Source organism: Podarcis muralis, chromosome 2 (assembly GCF_964188315.1).
Source record: "Podarcis muralis chromosome 2, rPodMur119.hap1.1, whole genome shotgun sequence".
Taxonomy (NCBI): domain Eukaryota; kingdom Metazoa; phylum Chordata; class Lepidosauria; order Squamata; family Lacertidae; genus Podarcis; species Podarcis muralis.
The window spans coordinates 4292244-4307878 of NC_135656.1; the positions used below are offsets into that span (position 1 = coordinate 4292244).

Consider the following 15635-nt stretch of genomic DNA (forward strand, 5'->3'; position numbering starts at 1 on the left):
GCGCCCCCTAACCCGTGGATTTGCGCCCCCTAACCTGTGGATTTGCCCTAACCCCAGATGTTGCGCCCGGTGCGGCCGGCCCCTCCTGCACCCCCACGCTACGCCACTGCCTCCAGGTATTGTTGGACTACATCCCTGAAGTAAATATTATGAACAGCTTGATTCAATGCAGTTTTCTTTTTCTTAACTTTTCCTGTTTTAGCTCGATTTACTCAAGCTGTAACCCCTAAACTGCCCAGGAACACAAAAGAATTTTGAGCATACAAATTCTGTTATGTTCCCTATTAAAGCAATCAAAGAAATTTCTCAAATTAGCATGTCTCTTTGGGGAAGATTTTATCTCCATGCCAAAACATTTCCCACCCTCCACCTTATGGTGGCCAAAGCAACCTCTGAACTTGGCGGCCCAAGCCTAAGGCACATGGCATCATATCATCTTAAGTGGCAGGAAGCTGGAACTTGGGCAATGGGGCCAGGCAGGGAATACTTACAATCTTGCCAAAGCAGCGCTGGAACTCCACATAGTGTTGGCAGCTGTGGTGGATGTGGGTTTTGCAGTTCTTGCAACGCAGGCCGTATTTGTTATTGACTACAGTAGAAAAAAACACACCAATCTGTTGGGGGCAATTTGGGCCATAAGAGCCAACCCCCTGCCAACCGCGCCCCCCACCCCTGCAACTCCTGCAGACTAAATCATGAATTGGGAACCTGAGGTCCTCCCAGTGTCACTCCCATGGTCCCTGGCCACACTTTGGCCACGTTGCCTGGGGCTATGGGAAGTGGAGTCCAACAACATCTGAAGGGCAAAATGTTTTCCCCATCCCCGGACTAAACTCGAGGTGTCTGCAGCACGCTCATGTCCTTTAACATGGGCCTGTCCAATCACATGTAAGACAAGATGGAAGGTGCCATTTCCCCCAATTGGTCTCACTTCAGTATAGAGCCCAGCTTGTGGGTGGTATGTGTGGATGAGCGGGGAAACTTCAACACTCCCTGAGTGTGTACCCTTTTGGCACTCTGAATCACACTGCATCAAGAGCTGTCAGGGCAGAAATTTTCAGTTCTGTGTGCAAATGCCCCATGGGGTGAGAACTGCAGCTTGGACCATTTTCTTGCCAATGAAGTCGCCTCAGGCTCTAGACTGCCCCCCCCCCCAGCTGGCTGTTGGGCTCTTCCAGGCAGGCAGGCCTATAAAAAGGGCTCCTGACTGGTCTGAGACCTTGCCTAAGCAGCAATTCCTTTCTGGCTCTGGTACCCGTGGATCATTTCTTGCAGCTTAGCTTTGACACATTCCCTCCTTATCTGTCTTACACATCTGTGTACATGATATTTTTGGAAGGGGGTGAGGGGCTTCGTTTAAAACCAGTGTTTTCTTCCGCACTTGCGTTGGTCTTAAGATTGCCAGTGTCTGCTTTCAAAATACTGGAACTTACAACTGCCTCTGAGCAGGTGCAGAGTGGCTTTCCTTTATAAAGGAAGCCAGCTAGATACCACTTTTGAAAGGACCAGAAAAAGTCTGGATAGGAAGGACATATCAGTGAAACATCAATTGCATTTGTGGGTGGGGGCTGACTTTAAATCCTGTTTCTGGCAACTGGCCAAGAGCCTGATTGGTGTCATATGGGACACCAATTGTGCTGGGAGAAATTATCAATGAGCAAACCCTTTTGCATCTCATGTGAATATCACAAGTCCTCACCTCATAAGAGAGAGCTGCATTATTCATTCCCTTTCCAGTCATAGGTATGCATGTCATGATATGAAGGGAGAAGATGACAGATGGATCATGTTGCAAATTCCCCAACCCCCAGTTCTTTCAAAATTGGGAAGGAGCTATGGCTATTAACTTCATTCCCTCCCTCCCTGTTACATTACAGTTCTCTTGAAGCGGCTCCAGTCACCATGTACTCACTACAGCATAACAGGAAAGAGATGTGGGCTTTACCTTCTCAACTTTAAAATGACCACCTTGGATGATGAAAACTCATCTCTGACTCAGTGACATTTATTGGGTGGGGGGGATGCTTGTGTGTGTGCCAACTATATATTTTGGAAAGTTGTTAATCCATTCACTATGCACTGCTTAAGATAAAGATAAAGGTAAAGGACCCCTGACAGTTAAGTCCAGTCGTGAACGACTCTGGGGTTGTGGCGCTCATCTTGCTTTACTGGCTGAGGGAGCCAACGTTTGTCTACAGACAGTTTTTCCAGGTCATGTGGCCAGCATAACTAAGCCGCTTCTGGCAAACCAGAGCAGTGCACGGAAAAGCCGTTTACCTTCCCGCCAGAGCGGTACCTATTAATCTACTTGCACTTTGACGTGCTTTCGAACTGCTAGGTGGGCAGGAGCAGGGACCGAGCAACGGGAGCTCACCCCGTCATGGGGATTTGAACCGCCGACCTTCTGATCAGCAAGCCCTAGGCTCTGTGGTTTAGACCACAGCGCTAACTGCATCACAACTGCTTATGATAAGGTAGCCAAATTGGACACCATCTTGAATCAAGTCGGCGGACTGAAACTTTCACAATGGCACTATTTTAACACAGCTTTCAAAACTGTACTGGTTTGGGGGTTTCTTAGAATTCCCAAGCAATGTTGGGTATGAGGCTGCTAGTTATATATATGTGAGCCAACATCATATCCAGCATTTAGCCCAGGCTTCCTCAAACTTAGCCCTCCAGATGTTTTTGGCCTACAGCTCCCATGATCTCTAGCTAGCAGGACCAGTGGTCAGGGATGATGGGAATTGTAGTCTCAAAACATCTGGAGGGCTGAGTTTGTGGAAGCCTGATTTAGCCACACAATCCATACCTTCTCCCATCTGTACCTTCTCTTCATCTTCATGACTCACCATCTCCCCGAAGCACATGCCTTCCCCATTCCCCCCATCCCCCTTCACTCCCTCTCCTTTACCCATTATGGTTGCTACCATTTTACAGACGGGACTCATGTGCCTAGGGTGGCCATGTGTCCTGATTTATAGGGGGCAGTTTATTATTTGGGTGCCAGTCCTCTAGGTGTCCTCTTGGACTGACAAGCTGAAGCCTTGAAGTCGCCCATCAAGAGTTTGCAGCGCTCACCACTAGGACATTTCTATTTATAGTAAATATTTCCAAACTTGCATCTATGCATATTTATCAAATATGCAAATTAGTGTTCTTTTTGTGTGGTGCACAATGTCTGGCAATGCATAACTGCCCATCTTATGTTCGCCTTTAACATGACAGACGGACATTCAGCAGTGAAACTTCCTCCCCCCACAACCACAGAGGTGCGGAGAGAGAAAAAGCCATGCTTGTCAGACTTCTGCCTGTTATGCCATGGCCAAAGGCCCAAGCACCCTGCCAATAGAGGGACGAGGCAACCTTCTGAGCACCCCCATTCCCCCTGCAGTTCAACCCCCTCAGGTAGGACTCACGGACAATCATGCGGGCACAGACGTCGCAAAACTTGGGTTTTTTGAAGTAATGATCCTTGAATTTGTGAGGTCTGTCGTTAACTGGTTTCTCTGGCTCAGGTGGTGGCTCAGGCTCCTCCTCCTCTTCATCCTCTTCCTCCTCTTCATAGATGTAGTAGATGGGTCCTCCAGAGGGGCTGACCAGCTCCCCATTGGCCTGTGGTTCCTCTGGGGCAGGCTCCTCATTGGGCTTGCGTTGGAAAAGCTGCTTTAGCCGCTGCAGCTGAAGGTCCAGGATGGGGTGGGAGGGCAGGGTGGGATGGGGTGGGATGGGGGGTGGCGGACAATCAGCACTTGATAGATGCCAACAGGGAACCTTGGCAACCAGCGCCATTGGCATGCACGCTCCAAACTTGTCCATGAGTAGCTCAAAAATGAGGCAAAGTGATGGTGGGGGGGAGACCCATGGCAGCCCTTGGGTCTTTGGCAAACACAGGGGAAGAGAACCCTGGATTGCAGGTAATGCAAACAAATGTCCAGTGAACATATAGAAGCAGCATGGTGGCAGCCATACAACTGCATGGAGACTGGACCACAGAGCTCACCCATTTGCACATAGTGGCTTTTCCTTGCACCACCCACAAACTGATGGTCTGCAGTGGCAGAAAACATCCAGTGGCCACATCTCAGGGGGTGGAAGCCATGTCACAGAAACAATTTGCATTGTGGAACTCTCTCCATGCAATGGCATTCTAAGCATGACTAGCAACTAATTAAAGATATTTTCTGTTTTAGTGGATTAATCATCTGCTTTTTAGCTATTAACCGATTAATAATAATTATTCTAAAAGCAGGTATATAGTTTCAAGTGCTTCACATATACTCATTGCAGCAATCCTTTTCCACAACCTTCTAGGGCAGAGCAGTACCATATTGCATATTTTTTGGGGGGTGGGGTGAAGCTTAGAGGCAGCAGTCTGCTTTCTAGGTCTGCAGGCAAAAGGTAGATTTCAAGTTGAACAGGGGGTGGGAGTGCTTGTTGACTCGGTCTGATTTTCTAAACAAACAACACAACACGAATAACTTCGGAGTAAATATGCACAGGATTACACTATAAGAAATGTGCTTTATTTGGGGGATGTGCTTTAAACATAGTTTAAATGAATTGTGTGTATGCAGCCCAAGTTATTGTAGGTGTGCTCTCTTTAACTTGCTAATAATGCAAATTAAATTTTAAGTCCATGTGCCTATGACAAAAAACTCAAAAGGTACCACTGGGCGAAAGATCTCTGCACTGCAGGGGTTGGACAAGATGACCCTCATGGTCACTTCTGACGCTACGATTCTGTGATTCTAAACCTGCTTTTGGGTGGGTGGGGGGAATAGATATCAAAAGATTTGCTAACTTACCATTTAACAACAAAGAAAAGAAAAAACCATCCAATCTTTTAATTATCATCTTCTGTTGCAAAAACACAGCAGAAGCAAGACAGCCTCAAAAAAGTAAAGGGCCCTACCTTTGCAGCCTTGCTTATTTAAAACGGGCCCATACCAATTAGTCAACTAATTTTGGGGGTCATTAATGTACTGCTTAACACTTGCATTCCTAACTTTAAACAGCCAAACCCATCACTGATGCTTTGTGTGCCTTTCACTTAAGGTGCACCCCCCCCCCCGCAGTATATATTATTTCAGCCGTCAAGCTGGTACGGTAAGTGCACTTGCCACCCTTTTGTGGCATATAGAATTTTAATGCAGAATCAAAAACTTACAGGAAGCTACCTCTGCCTGTTTTATCTTTACTCGTATTAGGAATGTAGGTCCCATCTCCTGAAGTTCCCAGCATTGGTCGTGGAAGCCAGCACATCGCCACTGTTCCAGCCAATCCACTCCACAATCTCCTCCCCTTTTATTTTAAAAGGGAGAGATGACACATGCACATTTAATTGAATAAATATACATAATAACATTCCAAAATAGTAGTGGCAGAAAGTCTGCTGGAAAAATATGGGGAGGGGAGACACAGGCTAAAGAGCCATCATTCAATTCACTAGCCCAGCAGTTGACAACTTTTTCCTACAGACCTTACGAATCATAAATTGTCTTGCTGGACAATTTAATAATTTTTTTGTACAAGCATATGCATCTCATATTTTAATAATCACAGCATATAGTAGCTTTTCTACTGCAATGGATGTGTGTGTGTGTGTGTGTGATATTTTAAAAAACATGTTTTCCTTTACCACTGGCATCATCAAAACCCGCACCAATTGTGAAATCATGGGCCCTGGACCAGCCTCTTGTTAGCCTACTCCAGCCCTGGTCAAAAGAGTCTGAAGCGCCACCATCTGGTAAAAAACAACAGCTCAAGAGCAAGGTCAAGTACAGGCATTTCCAACTGTTCCACAACTTTTCTGTGGAGCTGCTGGACAGATTGTGAGAGGAGTAGTCCTGTGTTAGTCCCTTGTAGCAAAACCAATAAAGGAGTCTTTCATCACCTTACAGGCTAACAAAGCATAAACTTTCATGGACACAGGCCAATTTCATCAGACACCTTATGTAAAATTTAAAAGAGAAAATTGTAATCTGAGAGCTGAATGGCAATGAGATGCAAAAGTTAAAGTTAATGATTATTAGAGCTTTAATATATGTTAGCCACAGCTTTAATCTTTTACAGGGGCAGATTGGTGAAAATTGCTGGGACACTTGTATTAACACCTACAGTGGGGCAGGAAGCTATTTTGCAAGAAACCATTGTCGATACATAAATCCTGGCATTATTCAGCTAATTAACACAATACTGGAATAAAAACAGAGCTCCTCCAGCGTAGAGCTCGTGGTGGACCACGTTCCTCTGCACAGGCCAGCACACCCGTCTCCTTGATTGGCACCTGGGTGTGTGCCACTACCTCTGAATTCCAGTTTTTACACCACCAGTAACCTCATCCCACAGATGTGATAAAGTTCATTTTGACCCTGAGCAGTGCAGTTTATGAAAGGCAGGGGCGGCGAGGGGGGCAAGGGGAAGCGTCACTGACCCAGATGTTGCTTCTGCTGCCAGGGAGGGCAGCCAAGTCAGCTCACAGAGGACTCCTGGGGCCTCAGTAAACTGGAAAGCATGCAGTCAGCGCTGCTTGAAATGCAACCCCACTCCTATGGTTACAGACGCTGACATGTCCCAGGGGAGGAGAAGCGGCCAATACTCATCTCTCCTGCATTCATTCACATACACCTATTTGTGCGCACACAGGGTCTCCTGGGATCTTAACATTGGGCAGTGGAATCAAATGTGGAAATTCTTGCAGAGCTTGGGTTACTGCCGCCAGTTTCAGCCACCACAGAAAGCTAAACAGGATAACTGAACCGACAACTCTTGAGCTGTGGCTCAGGATCTTTCAAAACATTGTGTCGGAACACAAATTCTCTGTTGAGAGACTTGATTGTTATCAGCTAAAGAACAGGAAAGTTGCTAGAGGTAGGGGAACAGCCTTGTGCTTCTCCTGAAAAGGAATTTGACCTGAATATTCCATGTGAGCGATCAAGAACTCTCAAGGAATGTGTGTATTAGAGATATGCTCCAAGAGTCAGTTTCCCTCTGCTGTTGCTATCATGTCTCTATCCCATAGGAATTAAAACGAAAAGACACATTAGTGGTTCCTTCAAAGAGGGAGATCTGCTCAAAGGAGGCGGTGTGTCTGCCTCAGTTCTAATTGCAAGAATTCAATTACTGCCCCTAGAAGTTGCATATTTCCCTGCCAGCTAATTTTCACACACTACCTGGTGCTGGAGAAGTCCGCTCCAGGGAAGCCAGGCAGCATCCCCCTTCACAGAAAACCCAAAGCACTCCTGCATATTCACCACTGCTGGATAGTGCCAGAACAGATAACGGCAGATGCAGCACAGCACAGTGAGTGTCAAAAAAGACTAAGCTGAGAATCTGGAAGCTTCTTGTTCAGATCTCATCTCTGCCATCTCTGAGTCTCTAGCAGGGACTGAGGCAAGCCCCCCTTTCAGCCTCAGCCCCCTCATCTGCAACTGCCCTTCTTCTATAGAACAGCTTTCCTGCTGAGATACAACCACCATCCATTACCTGAAGTTTCCAGAAACAACTGAAGGTATTTTTGTTCTGATGGGCCTCCGCAGCTGGATAAAGTCTTTGCCATGTGGTTCTACTTGACTGGGTTTTAGTTTTGTTTTAAATGCATCAGATGTGGGTGTTTCTTGTGGGGATCTAACTTTTTTTGCTGTTTCTTAAATGTGCATTGCCTGAAAACTATTGTATAGAAGGTGGTCATATTTAAGGTGATTGATAAATTAACAATGATAAAAAATAATGTCTGTGATAATACTGGTCTGCCTTAAAGGGCTACTATGAGAAATACAGAGAATGTACATGAAACACTTTGAACACTTAAGAAAAGGTGAATCTATGCAATGTTTTGTGTGCACATGTTAAGTGCATGCTAAAGAACAGGGAAGACTGGATTATCAGGGATATTTCTAATTTGAGCACACATCTTTAAGGCCCCCTTCACTCCACTCCACTTTACCCTTGCAATGCCTCTGATTTTCCGTGTGTTCCTGTTCTTGCAATTCAGAATAATCTTCTATGCATTTTAAAAAAAATAATTTTCGGCATATAAATCACATGACAACTCTATAAAGTAGGCTATGCTTCCCATTTTACAGATATGGAATGGCTGAAAAATAGTGATGTGTCCAACACACCCCATGACAAGAGTATGAGCATGGTGTGATCTGAAGCCAGGACGTACTACAGTGTTGAAGTTAAATGCTTTTATCTACTGCCATGCACTGCCTGCAGACATGCATAACAGCCGCAAGAGACAACCAGCACTGCCAAGTTGGCTGTCTTCATTACCGTAAATGGGCCTAGCAGCAAGAAAACTAGTAAGCAGTCAGGGATGTAATAAACAGTGTTGGATCCTTAGGGCTGCCATACATCACGTGCATTTCAAAGGCAGAATTGGCGTCTGGGGGGAATTTCCGAAAAGTGGCTGCTTTGTCCTGGATCGAAAAATAGCTCAACAATTTGGGGTCTTTTTTTAAAAAAGTTCAACAACCAGGGTGTCTTGGTTTTTACTTTTTGAAATATGGCAACCCTAAGATCTTGCTTTCCCCACCTTTGGAATGAGGCACCACGCAAAATATGGGCAGCAAAAAGCAGAGGCAACTTTGAATTTGGAGAAAGGCAGAGCGCTGAAAGTTTAGAGCTGTGAGTTTACTGATTGGTGCTTTGAGAATCTGATGCAGGATCAATGCTTTTGCTGATTGCTTTTATTTGCTTACACTAGGCACTGTTTTTATGTGTGTAAACAAAAATGGATATGAGAACGATTTTTGTTTCCAGTACCCTCGTCCAAAGGAAACTAGAATATCATGCCCTCCCCTGAATGGTGAGTTTAACATTAGTTCTGCAGACATACATGATTGATTGCTGAAGAAATTCCTGCCCCATAAAAGAAACATATTTAATTCTTTTGAGACCCAAGAAAGACATGCTACTAATTTCAATGCTCTCCTTGTTTTTCCACAGGCAAGCTTCATTGCCCACAAAGACCCACACATCTCCATAAAGTATTGGTAGTAGTGGTTTGTTTAAAGTAAATGTGATGCCACAGAGCAGGAATAGCCAACATGGTGCCCTCCAGATGTTGTTAGCTCTTAGCTCCCATTATTCTCACCACTGGCCATGCTGGCTGGGGCTGATGGGAGTTGGAGTTCAGGAACATTTGAAGGACACCATGTGGCTATCCCTACCGTATAGGAATTTAATCTTTGGCACAGATGTGTTTTACAGTGTTTGTGTACCTCATTTCAGCAGTGTGCAGAGATGAGAGTATAAATTGGACATTTGCTAAAAGGATATCAAAGTATGACTCTGGATAAGCCAGCTTTCTAATAGTGGCTTCACAGAGTAAAACTTCACAGATGTGTCTGTCTATGCTGATGCACAGCTCCACCAATCTGGGAGCCCCAATCAGGCTGACCCACCGTGGGCCAACATGGGGATCACCTACCCTGCACCTGGTTCTGAATTAGTTCTGCAGCGGGGCTAATATTTCAGGGTTGTTGTTTTTTTTATTAAAAAAACCCTTATTAAATATACAAACAGAAGGGAAGAAACTGTCCGAGAGCTGGAGGGGTGGGGTCTAGGGGATGGTCCTTCACAAATGACTTCTCTTGCAACCCTGCGTAATTGTTTTCTCCACTCAGAGGCATTTATCCTGCAGAGTACTGCTTCAGGGATGAGGCCTGACAGCTCTGAATAGCTCTGGACCATCCAACCTAACTTACAGTGATCCGTGGCTGTCTCAACTCAACTTACTGATGCTCAAATCCCTCTGAATAGGGCTGGTTTGGTACTTGGCTGAATCCAGTACACAGCTCTAGTGTGTGTGTGTGTGTGTGTGTGTGTGTGTGTGTGTGTGTGTGCATGCACACATGTGTGTATGTGTCTACAAGGAGCTCTGTTTGCACTTCCATCCTAATGTGTCCAAAGGGAAACTCAAATGGGAAGATGTGCAGGTTACCTAAAGCCAGTACAGCTTCCCCCTATGAGATTCCTTTTAGACACAATACATTTGTTTACTGGCACTTTGTGCAATGCCTAAACTTATCTAGTCTCTGCCAACTCTTCCAAATTTCAGCAAACTGTTCAAAATTCCAGACTTCCACAGAATTACACAGCTTGAATACATTTGTATGCTTCACTGGAACAATACATTCCCTCCAAGGCAGAACTTTGACCTCTGTGCTGCAAAATTCCCAGCATGCCTTGCAGATTTAGACCAGGATCCAAAACAAAAGCACACCAGAAAAGCAATTTTCCCCACCAAAAGGCAGGTTGGGGCTTGAGTTTCTTGAACAGCAACCTTCCATACAGCAGGACAAACCATCATGGATTTCCTAGCCCAAGCAGAACATTGGACTAGATATTGTTCTATCCCATTTGAAATGGTTCTGTTTGTCTTAGATTTGTGATGCTTTTATCTGAAGGGGGCATATGGCTGACAATATGCGACATCATTGTTGCATCTACCAACAGGACGGGTTCAAGATCCTTGTATTAATTTGCAAACCCTGGAACAATTTAGGTCCAGGGTCCCATAGGGACCATCCCAACCTGTATATCCATCTCAGTCACTGAACTCATCCATAGGAGTATAGCTGGTTGCCCTCCAAATTGGTGAGGCTCATTTGACATTAACACAAACCTGAGGTTTTAGTGCCACCAGCCTAGCCCTGTGGAATGCTCCTCCAATAGAAATTCATCAGGTGTCTTCTATATTGACCATTAAACATTCCTGAAAATTTCTTTGCCATGAGCCCTATGCAGTCAATTAAGTTAATCACTTTCTGTAATGCTTAGTTGGTGGTCTGTGTTTTTCCCCCATGTATGTTTTTTATTGTGTATAAATAATGGTAAACTGCTTTGATATTTTTAGTGAAACTGCAGTCTATAAATTTTTTTACAAACAAACAAATAAACCTGTTTTTTCTAATTTTATGTTCCATTGTTGTAACCCTACCTAGGACTTACGGTGAAGGGCAGGTAATAAATCAAATAAATCAAATCAAATCAAATCAAATCAAATCAAATCAATCAATCAATCAATCAATCAATCAATCAATAAATAAATAAATAAATAAATAAATAAATAAATAAATAAATAAATAAATAAATAAATAAATAACTAACTAACTAACTAACTAACTAACTAACTAACTAACTAACTAACTAACTGGCCTACACGGCCCCTCCAGATTTATGAAGAAGAGAAGAGTTTGGATTTGATATCCTGCTTTATCACTACCCTAAGGAGTCTCAAAGCAGCTAACATTCTCCTTTCCCTTCCTCCCCCACAACGAACACTCTGTGAGGTGAGTGGGGCTGAGAGACTTCAGAGAAGTGTGACTGGCCCAAGGTCACCCAGCAGCTGCATGTGGAGGAGCAGGGAAGCGAACCCGGTTCACCAGATTACGAGTCCACTGCTCTCAACCACTACACCACACTGATTCTGATGCAAGTAGATAAATAGGTACCGTTGCAGCGGGAAGGTAAAAGCCATTTCCGTGCGCTCTGGTTTCCGTCACAGTGTTCTGTTACGCCAGAAGCAATTTAGTCATATTGGCACATGACCCGGAAAGCTGTTGGCGGACAAACGCCAGCTCCCTCGGCCTCAAAGAGAGAAGAGCGCTGCAACCCCTAGTCACCTTTGACTGGACGTAACTGTCCAGGGGTCCTTTACTTTTACCTTTTACTAAAAGAAAAAAAAGGCAGTCAACTTGTTGAAAACATCATGCCAATTGCCCTGGTGTATGAAGAGTGTTTTGTTTTGTTTTTTCTGAATGAACACCCAACCTAGACAGGCTGGTTTTTATTTTGTTATTTAAAAGTTTTAAAATTCTGGTTTGTTAGCAACCCATGGGTTATAGATTGATGGCTTTCTGTTCAAGAAAACATGTTGTTCTTAAATGAATGTTAAGAACCCATTCTTTAGTCGCTTCTTTGGATCATGGCAAAAAGATAACTGCTTAGATTTAAAGTTGGACAAGCTGGCCCAATGGCAACCATAACCTTCAGGGAAACCATGAGAAGAAAGTGTGCCATACTCTGTGCTCATAGAAATAAGGCAACATCAATGGCTCTTCCCAAGACTTACATCTCAGGGTTCCAGACAGGTACATTGGTGGTTTGTTGGGATGGGATGTCCTCAGCCTAAACTGCAAAGGGCAGGATATTCCCATCTGATTGGTTGCAGCCACTGTGGCCAAAACAGGCCAAAGTCAGAAGGTTCTGGCATCGTAGGACATTCTTAAGGAGGACTGAGTCCTTCCAAGAAAGACCCCATGGCTGATTGTGGAGGAATTGGGACACAGAAATGGGAGTCACCCCACCCTTGTCCTCCCAGAGTACAGCCCACAAGAGAACTTACCCCTTCAGTCGATTTCCCCCCTTCAGATGTGGGTGATGCAGGTGGCTCAAGAATTTCTTTTTCTGTCATACTGCATGGGGAAGAAAGCAGGTGCAACAATAAAGATGCAAAGACATAACCCAGGCACCTCCACTGTTTGTAGGAGGTGGGAGCCAGAAACCCGTGGGACGGGTGGTGCTCACAGCATCAATTTCAGGTGAGTCTGTGTGCGCGCACAGACTCATTATTCACAATGTCCCCAAACTCCAACCACACTTGATCAACAATCCTCCATCAAAGTGGGCCGGGGGAGGGGGATTTCCATAACAGGAAACCACAAATTCCTAGGTTAAGCTTCCAATCTGGTGCCCTTCCAATGTTTTGGACAACGATTTCTCCCAAAGCACCTGGAGGGTAACAAGCTGGTGAAGGCTGACCTGGATGTTTTCCAGCATCAGGAGTCTAGCAAATAGGAGCCTTGGGATGGAAAGGGTGAAATTACACCACAGGCATCTTTGCGGGTGAATGGCTGGTGAAGGTAATACAGGTTCTCAGGTTGGCTGGGCTTGAAGCTAACCAGGACTTAGCTCTGGCACCTGTAAAAAGAACACATGCAGAGTGCCTCTCTCCCCACTAGTATTGCCACTTTTTAACTGGTAGGCTAGGGATAGTACAGCATTCTCTACCATCAGTGGGATATGACAGGTGGAATCTGAAGGGGCTTGATGAAACTATGGATTTATCTAGTTGCATTTTTTAAACTATGAAATAAGAGTTGGCAATCAAATGAGGGCTGGGGCATTATTACCTACACAGGAATTTCTATTTTCAAAAGTGAAACAAAACATTCCATGTGGTATATATCTGTAGAATAACTCGCAGGAAAAAGGAACAGTTTGAAAAATCTTGATGCCCTTTTCTGACATTTATGAAATTGAATAATTTGATGCCTTCTCTGCTGAAATGAAATAAGGCTGTAATATTTTAGGAGGTGGTATGTGGACACTGAAGTTTAATGACTGCAGAAATAAATGAAATCATGTATTACTGTTTATTATATAAAAGTATGCCATTTAATATTTATTAAGAAAAAATGGCAGGGGGGGCAGGGAACCCTCACCTTTAAAGTTCTTTCATCACAACCCAACACATATTATTTAACCAGAAGCAGAGCTGACTGAGAAGATGCAGGCAGTTCTGAGGAACAGCTGAGAGTGATTAAAAAGGGGTTTGGATTTTTGAAAAAAGGTATTTGGAGGAAGGGTGGAATATAAATTTAATATACTTTCTGCTGCTTGACTGATCAGGAGGAAGGTATGTTGTGGTTCATACAAGATTAGGCAGTGGGCCAGAAGCAGGCAGTGAACATAACCCAAGACAGTATAAGCACATTCCCCAAGGCCTCTTGGAGATTATGCATAATGGCTAGGGAATATAATAAACTCAACCAAGAAATTCACATTTCCCCAAGATGTGCAGAGCTTCTTATACTGCATTAGGGCAGGGATGGGGGAACCTGGAGCCTCCAAATGGTGTTGAACATTTAACTCCCATCAGCTCCAGCAAGAACCGTCACTGGTGAGAGATGTTGGAAACTATAGTGTAGCAACACCTGGAAGGCTAAAGGTTTCCCATACTAGGAGTAGGGTATGTAGACCCACAACTACCAGTACTCCTGGGGCTCCTGATAAATCCTATAGTTTCCTTTCTTTTCTTTCTTTACCAACTAAGGCTGGCAAAAGAGTCGGCCATTTCCAATCCCGGGAAATGTGGTTGGGTCAAGATACTGAGAGCATCTTCAAGATACTGAGAGCTAACTCTTCTCCTACACTTAACAAAAGAACAACAGTTCTCGTGGTTTCTTGAGAGTGAATGATTATTAAACCAGTCAAAATTTAGAATACAATCTCCTCAGAGGGAAACATTAGGGAAACAGTTGCACAATTTTCCACATAGGGACTTATTTGATCTAGTGAGGCAGAAGAGAAATTCACAGAGAGATCAGCCCCTTGGCTTCTGCTGCTCACTAATTTCCCCAAGAGCTTATGGGGATAGCTAACCAGAGTTCAACATAGTTAGAACAAAGTCAGGATTTCTAGGAGAAATTCATTCTGAAACCAACTTATACTTTAAAAAGACCCCCAGAAATGCATTATTACCTGGTTAATGTTTGAAGAGAGCAGATGGATTGCAGCACTGGAAAAGGTATAAACAAAATACTTCATTTCTATAAACAGGCGCTGGGAAGTCCTGCTTCTTAGTCCTGGCTGTATATGGACAGGCTGGGATTACTCAGTGGCGAGGGAAAGACACTCCGAGGTGTTTTTCTTTTATTATTATTATTACTTTTTCAAATGTTTAAGCCCTGGTGTTGTAAAAGAGGTGCTGGCACTGAGCCCTGACACACATTAAGTGCTGACCAAAAGTACACACACTTCCTCACCTGCCTAAGCTGTCTAAAAACCACCAGCCTGAACAATTCCCCGAAAATTTCCGAAGGAGCTCCTCTTCCTCAGCAGAATAACTGAGCCCCATAAATATCAAACTGGGAAGAAATTATTTGTTGATATGGGCCATTTCCCCCACTCAGCAAACCACCTCACAAACCTTTTTGAGAACCAGGAGTGGCCAACGGCAAGCATGGCCCATGCCTGTCATTAATAGCCACGTCACACTGTCAGGACATCAGCAGAAAAGCATTTCGGCTGCCCAGTGCGTAGCTGCTCCCAAGTGCCTGTGCCCACAAACGGACTCAGAGGTTCTGCAGCAGTCATAGCACCCCTCCGCCTCGCATTCCTAGAGGTTTCCTCACGGCTGCCTGGCTGTCTGCTTGGACACTCACGTAAGCTGCACATTTGCTGGGTGGTGCAGACAGGCAGCAGAACACACTGTTGTACAACTCTCCATGTGTAAAGCAGATATAACTCCCCAAGGGCAAAAAGTTATTTGCATTTAAAGCCTACATTTAATCACCTCAGGGCAGCTATGAGGGCCACAAATAGTCTTCACCTCCTTCCTCCCCCCCTTCAGTATCAATTTTAATTAAGATATTTTTTAGAAAACAGGAGAATTTTTTTTTTAAAAAAAGCATAATGTGCTAATTCCGTTTTCTTTCTCAGAACTGCTTTATAGCAGGTGCCTTAATATTCTTTGCTTTAGACTTTTAGTGGGAATCAACCCCCTGTGAAAGCCAGGCAACCATGCTGCAAAAATGGAAAAGTACTTTAAGAAGTCTTGATCTTTCATTTCTAAAAGCACAAACCTACAACTTGTAGATCCCAACACATGCCCTCTTGCC

At 44.3% G+C, this 15635-nt stretch overlaps 1 protein-coding gene across 5 annotated transcripts in view; it reads right to left on the reverse strand.

Annotated features, from left to right (window-relative positions):
• The window catches only part of STAC3 (SH3 and cysteine rich domain 3), a 31600-nt gene that overhangs the window by 15051 nt on the left and 914 nt on the right, over window positions 1-15635 (reverse strand). The window contains exons 2-5 of one of the 5 annotated variants that reach the window (XM_028721282.2): window positions 14497-14533; window positions 12359-12428; window positions 3420-3648; window positions 492-589 (exon numbers count right to left, since the gene is read on the reverse strand). In XM_028721282.2, coding sequence (XP_028577115.2) covers window positions 492-589; window positions 3420-3648; window positions 12359-12427 — 396 coding nt within the window. In that variant the 5' untranslated portion in view covers window position 12428; window positions 14497-14533. Of the gene's footprint in view, window positions 1-491; window positions 590-3419; window positions 3682-12358; window positions 12429-14496; window positions 14534-15635 lie in introns of those variants that run through there. The other 4 variants (XM_028721279.2, XM_028721281.2, XM_028721278.2 and 1 more) reach the window with 4 other exon arrangements.